The sequence below is a fragment of the Cyprinodon tularosa genome, unplaced genomic scaffold (assembly GCF_016077235.1).
Source record: "Cyprinodon tularosa strain WSP-4 unplaced genomic scaffold, ASM1607723v1 ctg185, whole genome shotgun sequence".
Lineage (NCBI taxonomy): Eukaryota > Metazoa > Chordata > Actinopteri > Cyprinodontiformes > Cyprinodontidae > Cyprinodon > Cyprinodon tularosa.
Window position 1 is genome coordinate 1,036,422 of NW_024038643.1, and position 26,941 is coordinate 1,063,362.

Consider the following 26,941-nt stretch of genomic DNA (forward strand, 5'->3'; position numbering starts at 1 on the left):
AAAAATAAAAAAATTCAATAGGACATAAAGAGAATTAACACTCTTTTCAGAAGTAGGTTTTGTGCTTAATTGGGAAGAAGGGAGGTTCTGGTCGTTTTCTTTCCTCTTCTTGCAGTGGTTCAGTTTTTGGCAACCCCTCCGTGTAGACTGGTCCCTGCCTGGCCACCTCATTTTCTGGAAACTGGTGCTTATTAATCAATCCACCTTCCAGTCTGTGCCTTGGCCCATCTTAGCGGTATAGGGTACAACAGGCACCCCAAATTTCTTTAACAATCACTAAGAACTTATGGAAAAATATTTTTGTAAGAATTAATTAATCGTTCAGAAAGAGTTTAAACCAACACGAAATTTTTTTAAATTACAAAAAAATGCATAATTTGCATAGCAATTTTTAATTTTCTTTTTTTGATCAAAAAGTTTGCCTTAAGGTTGATTAATTTATGATAACAATTATCACAGATCTCAAAGCCAAAACATGCCCTACTGCTGCTTTTCTAAAAGGGATACTGTGTAAGAATAACTATCATCTAGCGGTAAAATGGGGGTATTTCACTCAAATGAACACTATACCCTAGCACACCATTGCCGCAATATGGCAACGGTAGCAGCCGTGTGTCAAAAAGCCTTGACAACTCAGGTATAAGAATGTCATTGTGGTTGCCATGACCCGTATGAATGAGAATTTACACAGATGTCATCTGAAGTGAATTCTCTACAAGCTGACATTTACTGTACTTTGACAAAAAGCCTTGGTTCACTGTGGCTTTGAAAGCTACTTAGGCCAGTAGCTAAGATATGTTATTAGTTTATGTATGTGGGACCTACTTTTATGCTTTTTATGGGAATGAGCGTTACTGTCTAATTCAACCCGAATGGTAATTAAAGTTAACTTTACACTAATTTAGGCAGTAACTTCACTTGCTTGTCAAAGAGAAACATGGCAACTTCAGAGTCCCTTTTAAAATCATTCTCCTTCATTAGCTTCTTCCACCTGGAGGCTTGTCAGATGTTTATTTATCTATTTTTTAATCTCTCCAGTTTTATTTTTTAAGTTCTTTTTTTTGCTTTCTTGTGGATGTTGAGACCGTTTCTTGTGCAGATGCTTCAGTAGTGCAGACTTACAGTTCTTGGGTTAGGGTCTGCAAATGATCTTCACCACCTCTTCTCCATAACACTGAACTGCCAACAAGGGGAAATGTGTTATTTCATGCATTACTACTATTTCATATTTCAATACAGCAGATTGTAATGGTATTTTGCAAATGAATGATCTGCCTTATATATAAACTAATATAAAATTCTTTGCATATTAAAATGTATCTAATTATTGGTAAAAATATACCAATTATAACACATTTGTAAATTTAGTCATCGATTTCAGGCAATAAAAAAGAGAAATTGTTACACAATATCCCCTTACCTTACAAGCCAATTTCTTATATCAAATCTTAACTATGTTGATCAGTTCATGCGATAGCATTCTTTAAAAAAAATAAGATTGGAAAGCATATTTGCCTGATAATTCAATGGGGGTGTATAATAACACTTGTAATGCAGTTACATTGCTATTGTGTCACATTAGGATTTCAGTAAGAGCTGTAAGATTAAATTATTGCAGGCATAAGCTGTCCATTCGATGGTTTGAGAGCACCAATATGCTCTACTGTGAAAGAGAGAATGAGAGTGAGAGAGTGAATTTAACAAGTCATAATGGAGGCACTGAAGCTTCAAAGAGAAGAACAGAAGATCCCATCTGTGGAGACTGACACACAAGATCTCTGAGTTCATTCTTAGAATAGTTATTTGCCCTGTGTCTGTGCTCTTCTGTCTTCTATAAGTTGTAGCCACACAAAGGCAATAGAAGAGTCTGATAACAAAAGTTAAATTGAACCAAAATGAATTCAAACATAAAGACTTTTAACCTTTTTAATGCAAAAAGACTGCTCGTTTGGCTTAAATTCAAAAGATAAGGTGGTGATTAAATCCAATAAGACAATCAAGGGATTTGACTAGAAGCTTTGTACTAACAGCATACATACAAAAAGTGAAAAATACAGTTCTTACATGAAAAAAGTTTATTTTTCTTTACATTCAAAACACCAGTGGTGTCTCCAATGGTCTACTGTAGGTGCTGGCTCAGCCAAATAAGATTTTGGGAAAAAATGTCAAGGATTATAATTCACATCACGACACATTAAAATCTGTTAGAAATGTCCTGTGATCCAAACCTCTTCGATGTTTTTCATTATGATCAAGATTTTTGTTCATGGTTACAGTAATCATCAATTTACTTTGACAAATCACAGCCTTGTTTGCATATTTGGAAAAAGGACACACTGTCAGGAGTGTTGTTTTTTTTGGCCAAGAAAAAAAAACATCTTTCCACTCCCATTGCAAATAACTTAATCAAAACACAACGCCTTTCTTCTTCTTCCCAGCTTGAATTAAGGCCAGAAACTCATCTCTTTCAACATCCTCTTTCTAATAGCTTCTTGTATTTCTCTGATTCTTCAGATCTCACTTTTAAGTTCATTTACACTTGAAATAACTTATTTTATTATTCTTTTCATGCAAAAAACTGACCCAATTATGTTTTAATTCAATTATTGGAAAACAATTGGTAACACTTTACAATTACTATCGTAACTGTCACAGTGTTTTAAAGAGATCTGACCCACATGCAGTAAAACCACTCAGAGAAACCAGAGTAAAAGTTTAACAGGTTTATTAGGAATCCAAATGGGTTGGATTCAGATGAACTCAGAGGGCTGGTGAACTGGAACTGGAAGTAAGAGGGGAAATTTACAGAGGTTAGTTCAGGGTCCGTGGGAACTTTAAACGACGTCTTGCAAAAACAGAGGTAACTGGACTCACGTTTGCGGAGAAAGGTTTCTTCCCAGTATCCAGTCGGTGTGGGTTTTTCCAGAGATAGAGTGGCTTGTTGGAGGGCGAACAGGTTTTGGTTTGGTTGGTTCCTGAGGAGCAATGAAGCGGACTGCCACTTAGATTTCCAGGAGTACTTGAATGGGACGTGTGGAGATAAATCCTCTGCTCAATGTGGAGCTCAAACAAATCCTTCCAGGGGGGAGAAGGCCAATAATCCAGTATGCAGGATGACTTCCTGCCGAAAGGCAAAAGACAAAAACAGTACTCAGAGAAACAAAGACTCAGTTAGACTCAGCTAAACTCAGCTCGGCTAGAGTACCCAAAACTGGCAAACACTCTGGCGTCGAGGTAGTGACAGTCCACTGCTCAAATACTCCCCAGTGATGAGCCAACCAGCCCAAGGTGGAGGACCAACGAGGACAGAGCACCACCTGGTGGTATAGGGAGAGAAAAACACCAAAACACAACCCACACAGACTGGATTCCTAACAGTAACCATTTATAAATGGTAATGAGATAATTTATTAATGATTAACAGATAGTTTATTAATATTTAATAATCATTTATAGACTGCATCTAATTATCATTATAATTGGGAAGTAGATATAACCCTGTCATGTTAGTTTAGCCCTAACCCTAACAACATTAGTGGGCTTAATATCTTAAAAAATTATCTATTTACCTTTTATAAATGGTTTAGATGAATTTTTAAAAGTGAACCAAATGTCAATAAAAATCATATTTTAATCATTAATAATGGTTTTGATGGTTATTGTAAAGTGGAATCAAACAAAAAAAATGTTATGTTCCCATTGTATCCTCACTTCCAATAAACAGCATTAGCCTTATTACCAAGGACAAATATTTCATTAGGATTATCTTCACATATTTGCTAAAACAACATTTAGATACATTATGGGGCACATTTTAACAAGTCATATAAAAACAGCTTAAACAGTCTTCACTACAGGGCCTCAGCTCAACATGAAGCCATTAACATGCTAAAGATGCCTGTAAATGCTATACTGCAGATGAATATACAAAAATAAAAATGAAAAAGCTATTTATACTTTAGTATACCATCAGAAAACTCATAAACTAATTTTACTATAAAGAAATAGGTTTTGTTTTTGATAATTAGGATGTTGCAGGACATCTTTATGGCCCTCTTTGACAAAAAGTTTTTTATATGCTTTTAAAATAACGGCATATACACATTTTCTGGGCCTTCTGTCAAAGTACTCAAATATTATACAGATACAAAAAATACTTTATAAATTTGCATTATCAAATAATTTGTATAACCATATTTCTTATACCTTATTTGTAAAGAAAATTTCATATAAGATATCCTGGTGATCTTTAAAAGTGTCCCTCTCATAGATCATCGTGGTTCCGAACGGCTATATTTAAAGAATACTCAGAATGTTTTGGGCTAAATTGGATACTAACCATAGTTTCTCATACATATGGCCTGTATAATTAGTAAATCTTTTCCAGAAGCTAGATGTTAAAGGATTGCAGCTAAGGGGTCACAGCCCAGGCTATTCTGTTTCATTTTCCATATTTTGTTCGACAGAAAATGGACGCCATTGTGACCAGAGGTCAATCAAAAAATAGCTTGTTACGGTTCATAAATAATTCATGTGACCTCTTTGCCCATCCTGAGCATTTTCTTTACCAACAGGGGGTATCTGTTGCTATGGATCCAGGGCTCTGAGGAAGTGAAAATTGAAGAAAGAAGCTTTCTGTTAAATAGGGCTTTTTCACTTCAAAAAAAGAACTACTAATGTGTTTGAAAATAAGCTCAGATTTGGCTGTTTTATTTGTGGCTGATGTTGAGGAAAGTCTGCTCACGCTTGTTGTGTTTCATAAACGGTGTCACAGATTGAGGCTCAAAACGCCTCCCTAATGTTGTGCACACTTTGGTTTTGGTTTCTGCAGTTAGTTTTTTTAATTAGTTCATAAATGGCAATAAAAAAGCCATGTTCTGACTTTATTTAGTCAAAGACTTACGCAGATAAGGCCTGATGAACTGAAAAGGGACAAAACAACATTGAAATCAGAATAAAGCATTGATTTTGCACTTTCCAAGAGTGGTTGTAGAGTAAAAAATGAGGGATTAACAGCAGACAGGGCTGAGATTCTGATATCTTGGGTTAAAGAACCATTTCTCACCATCCTAAGGTGACAGCAGCTCATGAGAAAGGGGTTCTTCCTTTAACCATTGGATTGTATCGCAGCCTTACTTCTCTCAGTCTGCCCCAATGCAGCCATGGCTACAGTTTAGCTCACCACCATCAGCATGAGAATTTGCCAAATAAGTAAACTAAAAGTTTACAACCCGTTATGGAAATTCTGGAGACTTGTCCATACCTATTTTTTTTTTCTTCACGTTCAGGCAATATTACAATAATTTTGTGACCACAGAGCTCAAGACTTCTGCTGTAAAGTGTATTCAAAATATCTCCACATTAAATTCAAATATAAACCTATAAGGTTAGTTTGACATGAGAGGGAATGTGGCCTTTGATGAAATCTAGCCCAAAGCTAAGAAGGGTTTCCATCTTAAAAAGACATTTTGCAAAATCTCCATTTAATATCCTATAATAGAAAAACTCTGTTTTACCAGAACACGTATTTAGACTAGAATGCTTATTTTATCTTGTACTATCCCCTCTTTAAGATAAGATTAAATGCATGAATGTGTCAAAAATTACTGACCATAAACTGCTGATCAGCTCATTTTGGAGCATTTCATGTCTCACTGTCTGTTTTATGATTATTATAAGTTATGTTTAAATGAACCCCTGCAGCTTTAGGATTCTATGGAAGAAATATATTGATCTAACTTTTGTTTGAGGTACAGCGCCCCCTGCTGGCTTGTATGTTTTACCTTGGTTAGTAAATTACTTTAGGTGAATGATGCAGCTTTGATTATAACTTTAATTTCAGTAATGATTGCAAGAAGTGGGGAGTTGTTATCCCATTTATTGGAATTCAGAGGTCTAGCAAGTTTGGCTTTTTTCAGTTTCCTTGTCCTTCAGCCAGAAATAAGGAAGGAAACTAATTTGTTAGTAGTGCAGCCCCACCTATCTTAATGCACTCCTCTCGTCTGCCCTTCATCAAGGCAAAGACTGCTACCCAGCACATATATCATCTATTGTTTCAATGTCACACTGAATATGCCCTGACCCACAAAGTTAAAGCTGCATTTCTTCCATCGGTAAATCCAACCTTTGAAGCCTTGAAAGAGTGACGTGGATGGCTCTTCTTTAAACAAGTTTACATTGTCAAGAAAATTCCACTAAACCCAGAGCATTTTAGATGAATTTAATATTGCAACTTGGATATTAAAGGACAATGAAAACATGGTAGACAAGAGAGAGACAGAGAGCAAAGGCAAAAAGCTGGATTTGAAACAAGCCCTCTTCAGCCTTCTCTAAAGGACAACTTGAACAGAAATCAAGCCCTGGCAACATAGACTTGTTGTTTTGTTCAGTCTTTTTTATCTTGTGCTATATTTCACATGTAACTCACAAAACGGGACCAGTCACTTGACAGATCCCTTCTCGGCCGCCATTGTTTCTCTGTTAGTATTTTGTCATGTGGTATTCAAATATACGGTAGTAACAACAAAACAAAAAAACACAGTATGTTGGATTACCAGACGGGCCAGAACCTTCTCTAAAAATCTATTTCAATTTCACATCCTGTTCATACTGTTTCTCCTTTAGAAACATACACATTTTTCATTTTGTTAAACAGTTTGGCAAAAAAAAAAAAGATATAGAATTGTTTTTTAAGCTCTTGTCTCTAGGATAATATTTATGCTCTTTTTGAAGTTTTGACTCTGAAACATAAAATTGTATTTTACTGCAATTGGCTCCTATACATAACTTAGAAATATTTCATAAACCTTTAAATATGGCACCAAATAGCAATAATTTAATGATAAATATACAAAAACACATTTTGGTTTAGAGGTTCTTGGCAATTTTCTTAGTTATGTGCTTTTTTTAATGTGCAGTTAATCTTAGCAAAGTCATTTTTGCTCAATACAGATAAAAGGCAGGCTGTAAAAACATTTCATCTATCATTAAACACCCGTCTGTCTGATTCGGCAAGCTGAATTCATTTTTCAGCATCACCACCTCAGACCTTTGTTCTCTGCAATATGGCTGTCAATATTACAAACATTTCTGACAATCTTGTATCTTATAAACGAGAGAGAAAAACATTCTTCTAATCTCAGATGTCAGCAGTAAATGAAAAATTTATAATTTACAGAAATAATAAACATAAACACATGGAAGGAATGTCAATACATAAATACATTTACAATAACTACATTTTTAAAACCATCGTAAGTTCAAAACAAAACTCACATAGACTTTTAACAATGTTATAAAACAACATTATACAAAAAAACTGAAATTAGACCAAATTTGCAGCGACGCTTAATGACAACATAACTATCATACATGTTGCAAAAATTTACATTATTAATCTTACTTTTTTTCCCCATTTACAATTTTCACCCCCTGATACCATACATCACAGCAGAACAACAGCTCGGGTTAATGGTAGGACAAGTGCATAGCAAAATAGAAGATTATTTCACAAGGTTAAGGAAACTGAAAACTGCAAAATTGGCTTTAAAAACATTTTAAAACCGTGTTTAAGGCAAATTTTATTTAAAATTGGCATAGTCGGAGAAAATGTCGACAAAGTCTTGTACCACCCTGTAGCAGAAGTCATACTGTTCCTGTATGGAATGAAGGAAAGGTGGATTAGTTGTAGTAAAACAAGCAACTCTACAGCTTTTTTAGAGAAGGAAAGGTACCTAAAAAGGGTTAAGAAGATTAAGATTGTTAGGTTTTTGCTAACAATCCAATTACTCTATCTTTAAAATGCTCTTTGCAGTCTAAGAGAAACAACTAGCTGCTTTCCCTTGGAAATGCTTTTCATCTGGAGCAAAGAGCTGACACACTAATCATTCAGCTTAATCATATTTCAAGTAAAATACTAAGCTTAGGTAGCAGGACAACAATATTTCCTGGATGCTGACTTTGCATCGGCATCTAATAGGTTAAGTCTACTGCTTAAGAATCTCTTGCATTTATTTAGTACTGTGGTGCATGATTGGAGTCAGATCCACACACAAAGAAACAATGAAGATAACCTATTATGCTGTATAGGATTAAAATATTTGGGTTTGACAAGAGACCAGATTTACAGCTTCCATTTCAATGCATTCTAACTTGGTTTGACTTGGTATCTGAGAGCAACTTAAAACCGACTAGAGTGAATAATACTTCAGATCGTGGCCAGTCAAAATCCTTCCCCTTTGTGCTCTTGATTAGTTCCTTTGTTGCAGTGGGTCAGTGCATCGCTGCATGATGAAATATCTTAGTTCGGTTAACAAACTGTGTCTGTAAAAAGTTCATTTTGCAGCCTTATAATAAAAAGAAGTCATAATTTCAACTCTGCTGTGTTTCCTAGAGAGACTGATTTGATTGTGATCATGAGCAGATCCCAATTATATCTAAACATGAAGAATCAGTGTCAGACTCATCATTTTATAAAACTTTTTCTCAGAATTGTTCAGGCTTAGGAGACCACTGAACTGGTTTTAAATCAGTTCGTTTTAGGGATTGGGTTTTCTGTTTTACATTTACTCCTGTCCTCTGGAAGGTATTGCTGTTGGCACCAACAGTTGCTTTGGGTTTAAATATGATGTCGTACCAACTGTTGCATCAAAATAATCCATTTATACAATTTGCAGTAGAGCTCTAAGTTCCTTGTCATTTTAATCTTTGGAAATAATAAAAAAAAATGTTTTCAGTCTATAGCCAGCGTAAAGCCTTGAGCTTACTGTCCCCTTACATTATGATAAGACTATCTAAAGAAACACTTGTATGGACTAAAGATCTAACATGTCATGAATAAAAATATGGGTTTAGAGCATCTTGCAGTCGCACAAATATGAATTAATACCTTTAATACCAGAGTATTTGGACATATTGATGTGGTTTCTCTGACTGGGAGTTTGAATCAGTGCAACCCTTGAATAGTTAATAAAGCACAGTGTGCTTCCATCCTGGAGGGGCCACAAGATCACCGATTTGAAACTTTGGATACCTGAACCAGACCTTTAGCCCCACAATGCTACCTGGTTGCAGCAAGCTGCTATCTGAAGCAGAGATTCCCATAATTTTTAGCTTCTGAATCACAAAATGGTACCTGAGTAGATTGATTACCCAAATGATTGGTTTGGTAAACAAACATTTCTACAATATCTATCAACAGCTAATGTACTATCATTAAAAAAAATAACAAAACCCAAACTAGTTAGTTTTGCCTATTTGTTAGTGATCCTTTAACACTTGAATTCAAATATTTCTAGTTTAGTTAAATTTCTGCAGTGGATTTTAAGTCCCCAGTGATCAAGTACTCCAAGTGGGTCCAAATGAATGCCCCAAAGCCGGGCATACACTGTGCGATTTTTTCAATCGTTGCACATAACTACAGTACAAACTGTACGAAAAAAAAACGCAGGGTTTAAAAGTTCACAGCTCACGATCAGAGATGGCAAAAGTACTCACTTTCCGTACTTGAGTAAAAGTACAGATACTTGTGTTAAAAAATACTCTGGTAAAAGTGGAAGTACTGATTAAACTTCTTTACTCAAGTAAAAGTAACAAAGTACAGGCTTGTAAATTTACTTAAAGGATAAAAGTAAAAGTAGAAACCACTTTTTTCATGCCGTTGCCTACATTTTAAATTGATGTCTGCCAATAGGGCTAGATCTCCGTTGTGTTCATTTTCAATCATCTCGTCGTCCATGCTACTATGCTAACGCCACCGCCACCAAGCTGCAATGATTTGCAGCGAATGAATACCGCCGAATCTGTCGATTCATCTTGTAGTGGTGCGTCAAATGCAACGTAGATTCCCATCCAATTAGATTGAATTTGGTATTGATGACGTGAAAAATAATAACGGTAACTCCATTGAAATGATTCAAAACTAAAGTAACAAGCCAATTTTTTAAAATGTAAGGAGTAGAAAGTACAGATATTTGTGTAAAAATGTAAGGAGTAGAAGTAAAAAGTCGCCATAAAAATAAGTAGTAAAGTAAAGTAAAAATATCAGAAAAATCTACTTGAGTACAGTAACGAAGTGTTTGTACTTCGTTACTTCCCATCTCTGCTCACGATGCATGTTCTCACACTGTGTGGCCCGACGCTCTGATGCTATCTTAAGACGGCCGACTGAATGTCAAACATGTTGGATTTTATCCGGACCTTACGATTTCTGATCGGGAGGTTATTGGAGAGGCTGTTGGCCCATATTACCCCCTGTACAACGCACGATCAGGGTGAAAGTCAGCCTGGTCGAAAAATTCTCACACCACTGGGGAATCGGCCTGAAAAGTGCAAAAAAATCGCACAGTGTGTGCCGGGCTTAAGGGACTGGTTAAATCGCAGGCTTATAAAGGGTATCGAAATGAATTAGATGTATAGTAGGCACATCTAGAACAGAAACTAAAGACCATTTATAGGGTATTAAGCAGTCACTGATGTGAGTCAGAGGATTTCTACTTACTACAGTGTTATCAGCACTTGATACAGTTTAATCAGAGGATGCATTGTGAGTGTATGTGGCCAGATGAGGGTTTTAATTACCATGTATGTAGAGACATTAAAGGAGACTGGATGAGTGAGAGCACCCACACTCTAACCTTTAGATCTAACGTTGCATTTGGCCTTTACTCCACTACTACAATACACTGCTTATATCTGCAAACTTCCTATGACTCATAGCATACATTAACATACATACATACTTTGGCCTTTACCCTTTTTCAGAAAGTACATTTTTAGATTACTGCCATTATTAGACTTTTATACTTACGACTGTTTGGACCATATGAGGCCTCTGCATGCGTAAACTCTTCACAGTTTGGAACACGTCCAGCAAGCCTTCTGCTTTGACTCGTTCCAAAATATTGCTCAGTGCGATGAACGTACCTGTTCGCCCTGCACCAGCACTGTAGTTTAAACACCAAACACAAGGTTCTTAATACAAATTTATTTAAGAAATGAAACCTTTTTGCAAACTGAAACCTGCCTGCAGTGTACGACTATGGGGTGGTTCCCAGACTGCTGCTGCTGTCTCTGCACTGAGGCGATGATGTCGATCATCCCTTTGCCCTCTGCCGGGATGCCGATCTCTGGCCAGCCGTGGAAGTGGAAGTGCCTGACCGTCCTTGTCTGCTTCTCCTTCGAGAGGAAATGCACAGACAGTTGAGAGATAATAATACCTTTGAAATGTGATTTATTAGCAGTTTATGAATGGTAACGGGACGTGATGTGCAGAATATGAGAGGTGAGTCGACGGGGGATATTCTGAGAGGCGAATGAGCAATCGCACCTCAGAAAAGTGGAGTGGGTCGAAATTAATGAAATATATGAAACAGAAGCCTCCGAGCTGAGGAGCCTAAACACATCCTGCTGTCTGCTTTTCACTTTCACAGCAAAGAGTTTTATATACTCAGTTTTGCTACATTTTTTAGTGGGTGTGTCATCTTTTTTATCCTGATAAAGAGATGAAAGTAAAGTTAACCTTCGCAAAACATTTTTTCTAATAAGTAACTTCCACAATTTCTTGTGTTTTTTTCCCCTTTTAATGTATATCCTTTAAGGTCAGTAAGGTGGATGGAAGCTTGCACCAATGTTTTTCATAAATATATGCCTGTGCAAATTCTTAGTCATCTGAGTGGCAACCACAAAATAGGCTTAAACCTTTATGGGGCAAATTACTGTTTTTGATCTCTTACAAACGAAGCCCCCCTTTCCCTCATATTCAGCCATACAGCAAAGATACTGCTACATGGCTGTACAGTAGTAGCCATTCAAAAAATATGCACACCAGGTAGAAGGAGGGGTCACTCCAGTGGCAGAAAGTTGGAGGTGATTCTGCTGAGTTGCAGGGAAGTGGGCTGCCATTCGGCTGGTGTTTGACTGGGAAGGGCCTTTTTGAATGGCTGCTACTATACATGTTATTTTGGTATTTGACCAATTAGATGAGCCCTTGAATGATATATTATCTACTGTAAATTAAGGTGAAAAAAAAAAGTTGAGAAGTCAAGAAAAAAAAAGGTAAAAATCTAAGCAAAAAAGTTCAAAAGCTAATTAAAAAGTTAATATGCAAAGTCAAAAAGTAAACTATGTAAGTGCCTGTATCAGCATTAATACTCAAGGTTATCATGTAACGAAAAAAGGGTTTCTTTCACTTTTTGAGTGTTTTTCACGAACTTCTACAACATATCAAAAATTGAAAAATAACAAAAAAGTCCTTGTTATTACATTGACCTTAAGTTTAGCCATCAAAAAATGCATTTTGGGGCAGTGGTGGCCTCGTGGTTTTAGAGCCTTGCGCTTGTTATCCCCTTTATAGAGCACTCAGTGAAATACTTTGAAAGTCAAAATTTCAAGCCAATAGTGTTATTGGAATCAAGGACAAGAACTTATTTCCTCTGAAACATAAAAAAAAGGATATTTTGATGGTAAAAATGTATGTCAATGTAATAACAACAAACACCAACTTGCCCGAATATATTAAGAAAAACAAAAACAAAAGAGCTTTTATAAGAAATTCATGAAAAACATTGAGAGTGAAACAAACATTTTTTTTTTTTTCAACTTAATTTACAGTATGTAATATATAATTAATGGGCTCACCTAATTGTTTAAATGCCCAAATAAGATGTATATCCATGTAGCAGTATCTTTGCTGAATGGCTGGATATAGATCTTGTGCTTCTAGACCTCACTGAGGGATTGGGTGGAGTCCATTTGTAAGGCAATTGATCAAAAACAGTAACTTGCCCTATAAAGGATTAAGCCCTACTCACGCAGACTGCCACTCAGGGTCCCTGAGCAAGACCCCTCACCGCTCCTTGGGCACCACACAAAGGCAGCCCACTTTTCCCCAAGGGGATGGGTCAAATGCAGAGTTGAATTTCTCCAGTGTGAGATTAATACAGTTCAATTATCATTATTATAACTACATATTTTTTTGAATGTTACAAAAGTAATAAGGTCTTGTCCGATAACACTCTTGGCTTGAAATTTTGATTTTCAATTATCAAAATTTTATCGAAAAATTGTGAAGAATTTCAATGTGTACCCAATAAAGGCTTAAATCAGAGGCAAGCTTTCACTCAGGTTTTCTGAAAAAGTTTCCAAACCCTTCCAGGAGTGTTTGTCAGTTCCATCGGCTTGCACGGGGGCCGACAGAATATTAAAAAGCTTCTGGATGGGTTATGAAACATTTTATCGAACATTGAGTTTTGTCGCAAATATACTTCAACTACCTAGAGATTGTGGAATATCTTTAGAAAATAAATAAACACCTAAATGGCAATTTTTTCCTTAACTGTGAGGCATTAAACAGTTTCACATAAGAGAACACATAAGAGATGTTCATTTTACTTTTTTGTAATATCTCGTGTAGTAACACATGTATTCTACTTGAATACATTGTGAAGGAGGTGTGAAAGAAACTGGAACTCCACATAAAATTTACATCTCTGATAGTGAAAGAGTTCATTTGCTTACCGGGACAAAGGTGAGTACCAAGTCTCGTAGACTGAAGGTTTCACACAGAGTATCTCCCTTCAGCTCTACTGTGTAGTCTCCGTAGGTAGCAGAGTCCTCTGTGGGCCAGTACTGGCAACACTTGTCCTGTAAAGCAGAAGCTTTACATCAACATGTGGAGTATAAAATATGGTAAAGTAACTAATGGTCAGAAAATACTGAATGTTGCTGAGATAAAAAAAAGCTAATGAAAGTATAGATTTTGCTGCATTTCAATGTGTAATGGCTCCAATGTGGTGTTGTTGTGGATCACCTGCTCCCTCTCCTGGAGCTCAGTAAGCATTACAATGGAGTGACATTTCCATTCCCACACCATTCTCCAGAAATCCTGTACTGTATGAGTGAGAGGTCCCTGGGTGGCAATGAAGTAGTCCTTCTGTCTGTATCCCTGAATAAAATCAGAACATGTATTTATTACTTTGATACAGCAGGGTGAACTATAAGTACTGTTGGTGACCTGCTACTGAAAGAAGAGGCTGCATGCTTACATGTATAAAAGATGCATTGATGTAATCTGTGAACTCCTGGCCTCTTCTCATGGAGAGAATGACTCTGTTGAAATCATCTGAAAAGGAAAACGTAGATCACAAACGTACGCTGGAGTGACAGTAAAAAAAAAAAAAAAAATCATAATATGTGACACTTGATTGATTGACCTTATTGATCTCACAGTGGAGATATTAACTTTAATTTACACATTAATTGATTTTAGAGCCCTGATTGATGGGAAGAGCAGGACTTTAGGAGTGAAGTTCCATGAAACCATCTGCAATAGTTCTCTCACCATTTGGAGAAAAAAATGATATAACTGAGCATGGTGGCAAAAGTTAAACCCTTAGTGTGGTGAAAGATAATCAAATATTCAAATAAATGCTATTTTAGCTGCTAGCAATTGAAATAATCTCACAAAAAATACATAAATACAGTGGTGTGAAAAAGTGTTTGCCCCCTTGCTCATTTCCTGTTTTTTTGCATGTTTGTCACACTTAAGTGTTTCGGAACATCAAACCAATTTAAACAATAGTCAAGGACAACACAAATAAACACAAAATGCAATTTGTAAAGGGTGTTTATTAATAAAGAATAAAAAAATCCAAACCATCATGGCCCTGTGTGAAAAAGTGGTGGCCCCCCTCGTTAAAATATACTATAACTGTGGTTTTTAACACCCGAGTTCAATTTCTCTTGCCACACCCACTCCTAATTATTGCCACACCTGTTTTCAATCAAGACATTACTTAAATAGGAGCAGCCTTACACAGTAAAGTCCACCAAAAGATCCTTAAAAGCTACCCATCATGCCGAGATCCAAAGAAATTCAGGAACAATTGAGAAAGAAAGTAATTAAGATCTATCAGTCTGGAAAGGGTTATAAAGCCATTTCCAAAGCTTTGGGAATCCAGCGAACCACAGTGAGAGCCATTATCCACAAATGGCGAAGACATGGAACAGTGGTGCACCTTCCCAGGAGTGGCCAGCCACCCAAAATTACCCCAAGTGCGCAGCGACGACTCATCCAAGAGGTCACAAAAGACCCCACACAAGAACTGCAGGCCTCACTTGCCTCAGTTAAGGTCAGCGCTCATGCCTCCACAATCAGAAAAAGACTGGGCAAAAATGGCCTGCATGGCAGAGTTCCAGGAAGAAAACCACTGCTGAGGAAAAAGAACATTAAAGCTCGTCTCAATTTTTCCAAAACACATCTTGATGATCCCCAAGACATTCTGTGGACCGATGAGACAAAAGTGGAACTCTTTGGAAGGTGTGTGTCGCATTACATCTGGCATAAAAGGAACATTGCATTTCAGAAAAAGAACATTATACAACAGTAAAATATGGAGGGGGTAGTGTGATGGTCTGGGGCTGTTTTGATGCGTCAGGACCTGGAAGACCTGCTGTGTTAAATGGAACTATGAATTCTGCTGTCTACCAAAAGATCCTGAAGGAGAATGTCTGACCATCTGTTTGTGAACTCAAGCTAAAACAAACTTGGGTTCTGCAGCAGGACAATAATCCTAAACACACCAGCAAGTCCACCACTGAATGGCTGAAAAACAAAATGAAGACTTTGGAGTGGCCTAGCCAAAGTCCTGACCTGAATCCTATTGAGATGTTGTGGTATGACCTTAAAAAGGCCGTTCATGCTCGAAAACCCTCTAATGTAACTGAATTAGAACAATTCTGCAAAGATGAGTGGGCCAAAATCCCTCCAGAACGCTGTAAAAGACTCATTGCAAGTTATCGCAAATGCTTGGTTGCAGTTGTTGCTGCTAAGGGTGGCCCAACCAGTTATTAGGTTTAGGGGGCAATCACTTTTTCACACAGGGCCATGATGGTTTGGATTTTTTTTCTATTTTAATAATAAACACCTTCGTTTACAAATTGCATTTTGTGTTTACTTGTGTTGTCCTTGACTATTGTTTAAATTGGTTTGATGTTCCGAAATACTTAAGTGTGACAAACATGCAAAAAAACAGGAAATGAGGAAGGGGGCAAACACTTTTTCACACCACTGTATATATATAAAACAGTATATAGCAGACATTAATGATCCTTTGTGTTATACGGATCCACTTTTATCAAACCTTACAATAAAATTTAGCCCAACCCTTTACAATAAAATGGATCATTCTACATGAAGTCACCATGAATCTGCTTATTTTCTGCCTAAACTGGTAACTAGCTAGCTGGAAGCTCTGAAATCCAATCCTCGTCTGGTCATTGAACACACCAAACCTCTTTACTAATAGGTTGCACTAACAGCACTCCTCCTGCATATACATTAATAGTAGAGGATCTATGTTGAAGAAATGTGAAAATCAGTGATATTTTTAAAAATGAAGAAGGGGGGAGTTTATAGGATAACAGGAAGGCTGAATGTTTTACAGCAAAGTTGCTCTGCTTCCTTCATTTTAGTTTTCCAACACCATCTTTAAAGAAGATATTTGGATTTGGAAATATTGAGTTACGGATCATCAGGTCTATATTTAAAATCTGCCCACAATTAAAATGGATTCCTGTTTCTTACATGGAATTATTTGTAGAACTCTGTTTTTCTTCATGTTTGCAGGAAGGTTCCCCGTTCTCATGTTCTCCTTCATTATTCGCATGTTGGTCAGTTTCTAAGAAGTCAAAAAGAAAGCAAAGTTGAAGTATCAAAAGGAACTTACATTGGTGCCAACTTGTTAAGATTCAATTTCTGCTGAAAATTATTTTACCTCTTTAATAGCCTGTTCATGTATATTGTTTTTATTAGAAATACATTATTAAGATTGCTGAAGTAGGTTTTGTCACAGCAGGGTTGTTTGTTGCATAACATAATTTAAATGTAAGGGGGATTTCTTTTAAAACTGGACCCAAAATAATACCAATATGCATGGTCTTCATAGAAAATAATATTTATAAGACAATGACACATTTCCTGAGCTCCCATCTTCACATATTGAACTATTTAAGCATTTCAATAGACAAAGCACAAACATTCAGCAGTGCACACGATGCTAAAGAGAAATCAAAGGCTACCTTTCTCTATAAGCTATAACCTTAAAATCCCACCATGATCTTGCTGCTTCTTTACCAGCAGGTTTAGAAATATATTTATTTTTGTCCTATTAGAATTGTTAATAGAGCTGCCTAATAAAACAAGGACTAGTAATCCCATCCAGTAAGTATAGTCATGAAAAAACTAATTAGACCACCATTGCCATCAAGAAAAATGGTTCTTCAGTCAAGTACCAACTTCTGTGTGTATCACAAGGCTACAGACAATGTTTTTGTTGGTGCAATGCTATAGCTATTGATGCACAACCGAAGAAAATTGGCTAGATAGCAGCATTCAAATTAAACTCCTTAAAGCTGTATTTGTTAAATAACTTGAAGAAAACCATGAGCATTAAATATTATTTTCCATGACTCTACCATAATATTGCAAAATACTTATTAAACATGTTGGCTAATTGAAGTATAAAAGGATAAAATAAAGAGGGATGTTTTTTCTATATTGGTTTATTTTTTATCCACAGCAATCTTTTAAATAAAACCTTGATGCTGCTATGAAACCATAGCAGACGCTAATTTACGCTTTAATTCTAGGTCTGTATTACTGTTATGGAGCCTAGGCAGACGTTCAACTGAAGAAACTCCACGTAAAGCCTCCACGAAAGCCAATGGGCATCCAAAGTTCATTTTAAAAGGCTTCCGATCCGCAGCTCTTCTGCTCCCTGGTGCGCAGGCGGTGGTTGCGCTGTGACTTCATTTAGATGACCCCGTTTAGACCCACCTCCAGCCCCTCCTCCACTGTCATAGCTGAAACTTCATCAGAGCGTCATTCCTCCCGGACTCTTACTGCATTCCGCGTCTCATTTCAACCGGTCCGGCAGAAGGCCGCCATGTTGAGCCTGGTTCTGCCAGAGGTTTCTTCCCAATGGGGAGTTTTTCCTCTCCACTGTCACTTCATGCTTGCTCATCATGGACAGGTTCTCTCAACTTGTGTTATCCAACTGGACTTTCATCTTCCAGGTCCCTGAGTGAAGCTCTAGTATCAGCTCACGCAGTCCACTGGATCTCCCCATAAAGCTCAGCATACCGTCTCACTAACCAGCAGTCTACAGACTGACCAACTTCATCTATCTCCACTCCACCACCAGTTTCAGGCCTGGGGGGGAAACAGCCCTGTTCTTTACTCCTGTTCATGCATATCTATCGAAATTCAGCACTAAAGACCAAGTAATTTTAACAATAAATTTCTTCTAATTGTCTTTTCTCTTCGTGTGAGTTTTTCAGATTGAACTGTCAATACTTTTAAATGTGTGGTTTACTGCATAAGAGAAATTACTTCTACCAGGTTTTTAGAGATACAGCATAAAATCAGCTACTAATAGATGAATTGCAAGAGGCAACTGGTAAACTGTGTGCTCAAAAATCCAATCTTTTTTTAATCAGAAAATGTACCACACCTAACGACACTATTTCTCATAGACCTAAAGTTAGCATGTCTTGATATTCGCAAGGTGTTAAAAAAAGAAAGCGAAAGAAACAAAAATGAAAAAGCTTTTGAAAAATATATTTTCTTGATGTAGAAATGTCTTTGATTCAGTCTGGTAGACAAAGAGAGCAAGACTTTGAGCAGAGTCCAACAAAGTTAATCTGCTTTAGTTTGAGCTTCGCGTAAACGTGGAAGGGCTTCCATTAAATTTGCCAAGGTAAGGACCTACATACTCCTGAACATCAACTAACTGATCGCTATCATTCTAGTTCTACCCACAGTAATCATAAGCTAAAGATGCCAGACACTTCTTAATATGTAAATCATATTAACTTTAGTTTAAAAATAATAGGGAAGCTTTCTTTTGCAGGAACTGTTCTCTCACACAGCGGCGCCATGTCTCCTATTATTATTAATTTTTAATTAATTATTAATAAAAGCTCACGGCAGAACGTGCAAAAAAACACTATGAATATTGTTCCCACATATATAAAAGCCCTTAACACAAATAAAGTGAATTCTACAAAGCTAAATATCAGAGTTTAGAAATTGTTTACAAACTTCTGATCAGTTCATCTCCATTTTCTTTTAATGTTTGATTAGGTTTTTTATACTACTTCTTAAGGTTAACACAGCGTAATTTAAGTTAACCTTACTAGTTCCTTTTTATGATAATCTAGGCGTCTTATAGAGACGAAGTGCTAAATAAAATAAAATAACCTTAAACTCTTCCTCCAAGCCCACCCGGTCACCATCTGTGAAGGTGTTGTGCAGTTTTTGCAGATGTCCTTCCAGCGATGACACATCCAGCTCTGTGTCTCCATAGAGGTAGTATTCAAGCAAGGCCTGGTAGACAAACGAGTACTGGATCTAGAGTGGGGATAGACACATATTTTTCATGCACTATGTGTGAGTACAAGTATAGATTGTAGACAGAGGAGGTAAACATTCCCTGTAAGCTTTTCCCCGTTTTTGTACAGTAACAAAACCTATGCGGCGAAAGAAAAATCCGTCTTTAACTCACATCTGTCTGGATGAGCTGGGAGCGCTGCTCTCGTATCTTAGAGACGAAGCCAAACACATCAACTATTTGCTCTGTGTGCATCATGTCGATCATGGCGTCAATTACAATGAAGGTTCCAGTCCTCCCAACACCAGCGCTGGGGACAAAAAAAAACAAACAAAACCCTTTATGAACCACAATGCTCAGCTGACACTTGTATGTTAATGGGAAGCAGGAGAAAACAAAGGGAACTCTGTGCCTGTAAACACATCTATTGCTATAATCAAATTTGTTTTTTTATTTTTTTGTTTACCCATATACTCTCAATGAGTAAATATAGGCCCAATTTTTTTCTCCCCATAGAAACCAAGTGGATAAATTAAATAAACAGGGGCTAAATCAGAGATGACATCTGTTTAGTTCAGGTAAACATTTTAAATGCATGAGCTGCTGAGTCTCCAGTACCTGCAATGGACCACAATAGGCCCAGCAAAGGGGGGATTCACTGCCTTGACTTTTTTCAGGAACTTGAGCATGCCGATGGGGGAGAAAGGAACCCCAAAGTCAGGCCAGCTGGTGAAGTGAAGCTGTGTGACCAAACGGGGTGTCTTAGCAGCATCACTGGCCTGCTATGAAAAGACAAACAAAAACCTAATTATTTACATTTTATTATTTGATTTCGATGTTACAAAAGAAGCCGCAGTTGAGATGCAATGCAATGTTTTGTAACTGATTCTCATCAGCTTAAAAGGTTTTATATGTATAACTAACCTAAGCTTTCAAGTTACTATAGCACCTAGCTATATATTTTTCAATAATAAACTATCAAATATGCTTATTGCATTATATTGTTCAGCCCTAGTCGAGATGGAAAGAAATTGGATAACCAAAGACAAGAGCAGAGCGCCTTGTAAACAATGTAGGAAAATATGGCTGAACACTGTGGCTGTCCAATAACAATAAAGTTTTTCTCTGATTTATATATTTCCATTTTCTGTTCAGTCACAGATGCGATATATTGTGTGAGATTGCTTGCAGATTAATTAAAACACATTTTATGATTTGTAGTATGATTTGTTAGTATGTGATTCAAAGATTAGGTGAAAGGATTTCCATTTTTTTAAAGGGTAATTGGTTTTAGAAGAGCACCATATATCATTATCACTTTATCATATGTCTAATAAAGTGGAGGAGTCTCTTGAGTGCAGTAGATGTTCCTGTTCCTCTTTCTGTCTTTATTTATTTCCTTTCAACCATTAGTCATTCTGGTTTTTGACTTTTTCAGTTTTTTTTTTATTGTATTTTGCCCAATCTAGAAATATGCCTCTTTCTCTAGATCATCCGGCACAGATTAGATATTCCCTTATTCCTTTTCCAAATCTGATAAAGATTAAGATATTCTGGACTCCAGGAATGAAACATAACACTGTGAGATTGTTTTCCCTGGGCGTTAACTTAGGCATACATCTTTGGTATCATGCTCGTTGATCTTAAAGTGAAGCAAATGTGAGCAAAAAAAACTTTATAATAGATGATATCTGAGATGCTGGCAGTTGGAAAGTCCAAATTTATCTTGTGGTTTTTGGAACGACATCATCTGAATTATGCATCCTGCTGTGGGTTGACTGTCGTGTGCCTGTCGAAAAAGCCCAGCTAAGACGTTTGGCTGCTAGACTTTATTCTTAGAAACGTAAATAACACTAAGTAAGTGCCTAATATGATTACGTGAACTTTTACCTGGTACCAAACCGGTCTGATCAGGATGTACAACTATATTCAGTGCATTACTAAGTTGTTTCGATTGTAAAAGATTTTTTAGTCTAAATTTAATAGAGAATTAGGTCTGTAAGAGGCCACTTCCTCTACATCTTTTTATCTATTTCAGGGATTAAAATAATAACTGTTTCATTAAATGATGTTGGTAGAAACTCCTCATTATATGCATGGGTATACAGTTTAATTATTATTAATAAGTGTTGGGAAAGTTTAATATTTAATTGCATTGAAAAACTTTTACGGATCCCATCTGGACCTGTTTTTATATGCCACTATACATTTTTTTATTGTGATCATGGTATGAAGGATTTTAAAATCTGTTTGGTCAAAAACGGGTTGTTAACATCTCTCTAGGAATGCACCATGTTCTATTTTCTGCTCAAACCTCTAAGAGTGCTTTTTAAAACCTTCTCTATCGCTACAAAAAATATGTGCTGATGGTATGATTTTTACACCTGCTAGGCTTTTTAAAACGGGGTTATTTGAGAATAAGTTACGTTGGAAATGTAAAAGCAATAAAGGTACCTTTGTACATGTATTAAATGACTAAATGACTGAACAATTAGTCACACCTCCATCTGAATCGGTTCCACTCTGTGTTTTAGGAGAAAGGTTTAGCCTACCAAATAGTTCAAAACAGAATTTTGCTTTAGTTTTAACTGGTTTTAATTTTTGCCACAAGGATTATACTTCCAAAATTGAAATTTTAGGAAAGCTCAGTGGATCAAGAAGTGATAAAATAAATGATTGAGATTGCATATTTTGAATTATGATGGCTTAACTACATAAACATGAAATTAGATTTGCTAGAAAGGGATACGATTTTGTCACAAGATTTTGTGTTTGTTGGTTATCTACTGATACCAATATATTGTGAAATATTTTTGTTTAGTTTCTTTGTTTTCTTTCTGTTTGTGTTTTTGCTTTCAATATTAACCTGAAAAAAGTCCATAAAAGTTAAATGACAAAAATAAATGTATGCCATTAGAGCAAAATAAAAAAAACTTTCCAAATAAACTATAGAGAAAGTGGTTTAAACTTACATGCTGCACACAAAACTTGCGTATCGTATAGTCTACTAGCACTGTGAAGTCCTCCACTGCTACCCTCACGTTCCCATAAGTCCAGCAGCCCTGGTCTGGCCAGTACTGGTAACACTTATCCTGCAGGAGTAAGCAATGAGAAACTGAATGTTATGTACTTTCATATTAAACCAGTGCAAAGTATTTGCTTTATAAAAGACATCATCCCATATTGTTATATCAGAGCAAATCACTTCAGATCTCATAAGGGGAGAATGCTTGAAATAGTCAATAACCAACAAAAGTGGACGATTACAGCACTAACTTTTAAAAGCTTATCAAACATTAAATAGTAATTGATTTAAACAATATTGATTTTTGATCATTTTTTTTTACCATTCTTCTTTTCATTGCATTAAATCTGTAGTAAGCTCTAAAAATACAGGATATATTAACAAAACAGAAGAATTGCATACCTCTTTTCTCTCTTTTAAATTTGTCAGCATGACAACCGTTGCTACTTTCTGCTCCCATATCATCCTCCAAAAATCTGCTGCTGTCTCTTCTTTTGGACCTGAGAGATAAAACATTCAAGTTTTATGTAAAAAAAATTTTTTAAATTAAGACTTGAGAATAGTTCTATTTATAAATCCCCTTACCTTGTGCAGCAATGAATTTGTTCTTTTCTGTGTAACCCTGATAATAAAAAAATATATATATATATATATGTTTTAAATGATAAAATAAGCTATTATTTTAAGTACACATCCCCAAAAAAGTACTGCATAAATTACATTGTTTTATAAAACTTGAAAAAGAAATGATCTTAATATTTTTGACCAATGTTTTCATTTTATAAATACATGTTTCAAATCTTGTAAAAGAGACCAGCTTACATCAACATAAGAGGCATTAATGTAGTCTGAACAAGGATTCCCATCCAACTGAGTCAGCACCACTCTGGCATGGTCATCTTTAAATGAGAAAAACAATTGGAAAATTGTTCTATCAGGACACATAGTTCATGGAAAACAAATGATTAATTATACAGTATTAGCAAACATTAAGGTAGTAATTAAGGCTTTAGGGAGATATCTGCATATTTTTACTGTTAAAAGGGAGTTTTTCCTCTCCACTGTCACTGCAAGCATGCTTGGTGTGAGGGATTGCCTTTGAGTCATTGAGTCGATGCAATCAACTGGTTTTAGATAGAACACTTTGAGTCATTTTGACTGTATGATCTGGTTGAATTGTCTTTGTAGTGCCTTGAGATTACATTTGTTGTGATTTGGCACTTTTAAACAAATTGTATTTAATTTTTTATTTCCAGCTAATGATAGATGACACAAAGCTGTGATCAGGGGCTTGCCTAACAATTTATTAGATTATGGTTGAGGGGTTTTCTGAAACAGCTGCTTGTAGTATGTAAAAAATGGCTTTAGAGATGTACAAAGATTATTTTCCAAAGAATTGGTTTTCTATAAAATATCTATTGGTATTAACCTCGTTTAAACTGCATGTGATTTTCAGCACCATACACTTAGAACACCCAATTTTAGCAACAATTGTTAAGGCCTTGATAAATCATTTAAAAACACAGGCTCCAGGTATAAAAAGGAAGGCCAGAGAGGAAACTATTAGAATATTGATTTGTCATTGCAAGTTGATGTGCAACAAGTATGAAAGCTCTACTCTATCTGTGAGAATTAAAAAAAAAAAAAGTGTCAAAGAAACAGCGGTGTTTGCTTGTGTATGTGAAAACAGGAAGCAGAGTTCGCAGCTGCAGAACAGAAAGTAAGCTCACATGGAAGGATGTTGGGGTATCGGTTCTTCTCCTTGTTCTCATCCTTGTTGGCTTCTTCATACGTCCCCTGTGCATTGCCGCCTATCAGGGACTGTAAAGCAGAATTACAGATTATATAAAGCCACACCTCATCAGCAATAGTCTGCCAGTAGCTATGCTGCCGAGTGCACTTCCTCTGCTACACTACCGAAGAACTTCAACTTCCTCTGTCTGATATAACTGTCTAAAAGAAAAAAAAATACAATGCATTGGCTTTGTATGAGCTTAGTGTAATGCTTTACTTTGACTCAGATCCTCAAAAATAGCCAGAAATAGCCAAAGGGGTACTTTTTGGCTGGTGTGGGTGAGTATGAGATACGTATGTGTCATGGAGAACCTGACACATAGTGCTCCTTTTAATTTCCTACATCAAAATACAAATCTTTTAAACTGTGAAACACTTTTAACCCAGCTTTTATAGCCAAGGAAGCTAGGGATATACGTTGATTTTCTTAAAAGTAAAAGTTCAATCTACCTGCTTTGAATGAAAGATAAAATACTGTTTGGTTATTTATTTAACTTGTGAAAAGCTTACATTATACTCCTCTCTGAAAAGCTTGCCATCATCAGCTGAACGCAGCCGGTACTCCTCCTCCAGGTGGTCCACTGGGATGGGTAGATAAGTCTTCGATGCTGAGGGGGATTGGGGCAGGAGGACCACCGTTTGTTGCTCTGTGGGGAGGAAAACCACAGTCAGTCCCATCTTTCCTGATTGGTTTCTTCTTTTAAATGATTTCATACTGTAATATGTTAATGGCATAATAAATCTAATCATCTCAAGTGAACAGAAATAACAATCAACGATATGTTTAGATGTGTTAAATAACCAATATAGTCTTAATGATTGGGTTGAAATAGATCAGTGGTTCCCAACCTGTGTGTAAAACATCATTTAATACCTTCCAAAATTTGTACAAATTTGGTTCTTTTAGCTTTTGTTTCAAGAAACCTGAGTTCAAAAATATAAAAGTAATTATGAAAGTATTATTTTGCAGTTATTTTTTTACTTTTGAACTGAGGTCTTGAGTCATTTACATTAAAGCTGGCCACAGTTTGACCGCACTGTTAGCATAGTTCTTTAGCCTTTTATTTTAAAGATCTAGACCTAAACATTTCCAGCTTTAGCTGCCCATAAGATCAGATTGGTAACTCTGCATTGTCTCAAAATTAAACAATCTGTCTGTGTTTTGGAGTCTGAAAGCTTTCCAGTTTGGACCAGCGTGTTGAGAAGTCATGGTATTTCTTTTAAAGAGAAAAACCTTCACCTCTCTAAATAAATCCTATGTCAGAGAATCAAAAATAGATCATATCTGATTTTTTGCCTTATAACTTTTTAGGGTTGGTAGCTCAGACTGCCATAAATCGCTGCTCGATCTCAAACAACAGATCCGATACACTCAAGTTACATCGGCAAGTATTTTTTTAAAGAATAGCAACACAGAGAATACTCGCCAAATGCTATATAAATGCCTAAAATATCATTTAAAATACCGCAAATTATTCTATACTTTGATCAAAAGTTACACAGTGTTGTATTATAACAAAAACTATTGATTAGGGCTCTGGACTGTCATATTGCTTCTGGTTTTCTTTTAACAGTTTAATCCTATTTAAGACTTTATCCAAAACTTGAAACTTCAAAACTGTTGAAAGAACATTTCTGGACAGATTCTAACATGGTGTTATTGATTTTCTCATCTTGTGTGAAATCAAATTAATATCTCATAAATACAAAGGTATACACATTATTTCCTACAACATGGGTGACATTGAAACAGTAATGGACAGAATGTCATATAAAGGCAATAGTACAATCCCTATGCTTCATTAGATCATCAGCACATTTTTTTTCTCCTCCACCCCAAACACTAATTTCTTCCTTATTCCTAAATCATTTCAATCATCATTTTATATAAAAAGAGCTAAAAAAACTGTGATACCTAACAGAAGTAAAGGTATGTTTCAGAAATATTCCGTAAAAGTAAAAAAAAATCCACTGGACTTGGTTTCCAAGATTTGAAGACGTTTCGCTACCTCTCCAGAAAGCTTTCTCAATTCAAAGCACCTACCTGCTTCAGCCAGTGAACAATACCTCCTTTACGACCGAACCTTAACAATCATAGACAGGTTTCAGGTATTACAGGAGACAATCCCCCCCTTTAACGACAATCCCCCCCTTTACCGACCGACCTTCAGAATCATAGACAGGTTTCAGATATTACAGGCTAACAATGGAACCAAACGACCCATTCATCGGTTTCCATTTGCATGTTCCCAAGCAATACAAGGCCTTGTCTATATATAGACTCAAACTCACTGCGGATCCAGACATTTGAATTGAGAAAGCTTCCTGGAGAGGTGGCGAAACGTCTTCAAATCTTGGAAACCAAGTCCAGTGGATTTTTTTTTACTTTTACTGAATGACTATGACCTGGATGACTGAGAATCTTCATCAGCATGTTTCAGAAATATGTCATGACATCACATGCCATCTCTCTATGTTGTTCTCCAATCTCTTAATTACAAGCTGGATGGGCCACAGCCAATGTGAACAGCTGCGTGTCATACTATTCTGAAATAATATGCCCAGTTTTTTCTATCCTTATTTGACAGTTTAATCTAAAGCTTCTGCTTTATTATATAGTTCTTGCAAAGAATTAATCTTTTTATAGTGAGCTAACAGCTATCTTTCAACATTTTCATGTATATGTGTATGCTTTAAATGCTAGAAGTAATTTCCACATCTTTCAGACAACTCA

At 36.3% G+C, this 26,941-nt stretch overlaps 1 protein-coding gene and 1 long non-coding RNA gene across 5 annotated transcripts in view; both read right to left on the bottom strand.

Moving 5' to 3' along the window:
* Nucleotides 1-2,072: 2,072 nt before the first annotated feature.
* Nucleotides 2,073-3,338, bottom strand: LOC119781888. Its single transcript, XR_005280615.1, has 3 exons — nucleotides 3,206-3,338; nucleotides 2,875-3,121; nucleotides 2,073-2,782 (listed from the first exon to the last, which is right to left on the bottom strand). It is a non-coding gene; the product is annotated as an uncharacterized LOC119781888 (long non-coding RNA).
* A 2,866-nt stretch (nucleotides 3,339-6,204) lies between these two features.
* ptprea (protein tyrosine phosphatase receptor type Ea) overlaps nucleotides 6,205-26,941 on the bottom strand; it is an 86,235-nt gene continuing 65,498 nt past the window's right edge. For all 4 annotated transcript variants that reach the window (XM_038282550.1, XM_038282548.1, XM_038282552.1 and 1 more), the window contains 16 exons: nucleotides 24,718-24,854; nucleotides 24,144-24,234; nucleotides 23,236-23,312; nucleotides 22,999-23,035; nucleotides 22,816-22,913; nucleotides 22,361-22,480; nucleotides 20,007-20,170; nucleotides 19,563-19,698; nucleotides 19,259-19,408; nucleotides 16,583-16,676; nucleotides 14,043-14,119; nucleotides 13,808-13,942; nucleotides 13,516-13,641; nucleotides 11,024-11,175; nucleotides 10,808-10,943; nucleotides 6,205-7,655 (listed from right to left, as the gene is read on the bottom strand). In XM_038282550.1, coding sequence (XP_038138478.1) covers nucleotides 7,581-7,655; nucleotides 10,808-10,943; nucleotides 11,024-11,175; nucleotides 13,516-13,641; nucleotides 13,808-13,942; nucleotides 14,043-14,119; nucleotides 16,583-16,676; nucleotides 19,259-19,408; nucleotides 19,563-19,698; nucleotides 20,007-20,170; nucleotides 22,361-22,480; nucleotides 22,816-22,913; nucleotides 22,999-23,035; nucleotides 23,236-23,312; nucleotides 24,144-24,234; nucleotides 24,718-24,854 — 1,805 coding nt within the window. In that variant the 3' untranslated portion in view covers nucleotides 6,205-7,580. The remainder of the gene's footprint in view (nucleotides 7,656-10,807; nucleotides 10,944-11,023; nucleotides 11,176-13,515; nucleotides 13,642-13,807; nucleotides 13,943-14,042; nucleotides 14,120-16,582; nucleotides 16,677-19,258; nucleotides 19,409-19,562; nucleotides 19,699-20,006; nucleotides 20,171-22,360; nucleotides 22,481-22,815; nucleotides 22,914-22,998; nucleotides 23,036-23,235; nucleotides 23,313-24,143; nucleotides 24,235-24,717; nucleotides 24,855-26,941) is intronic.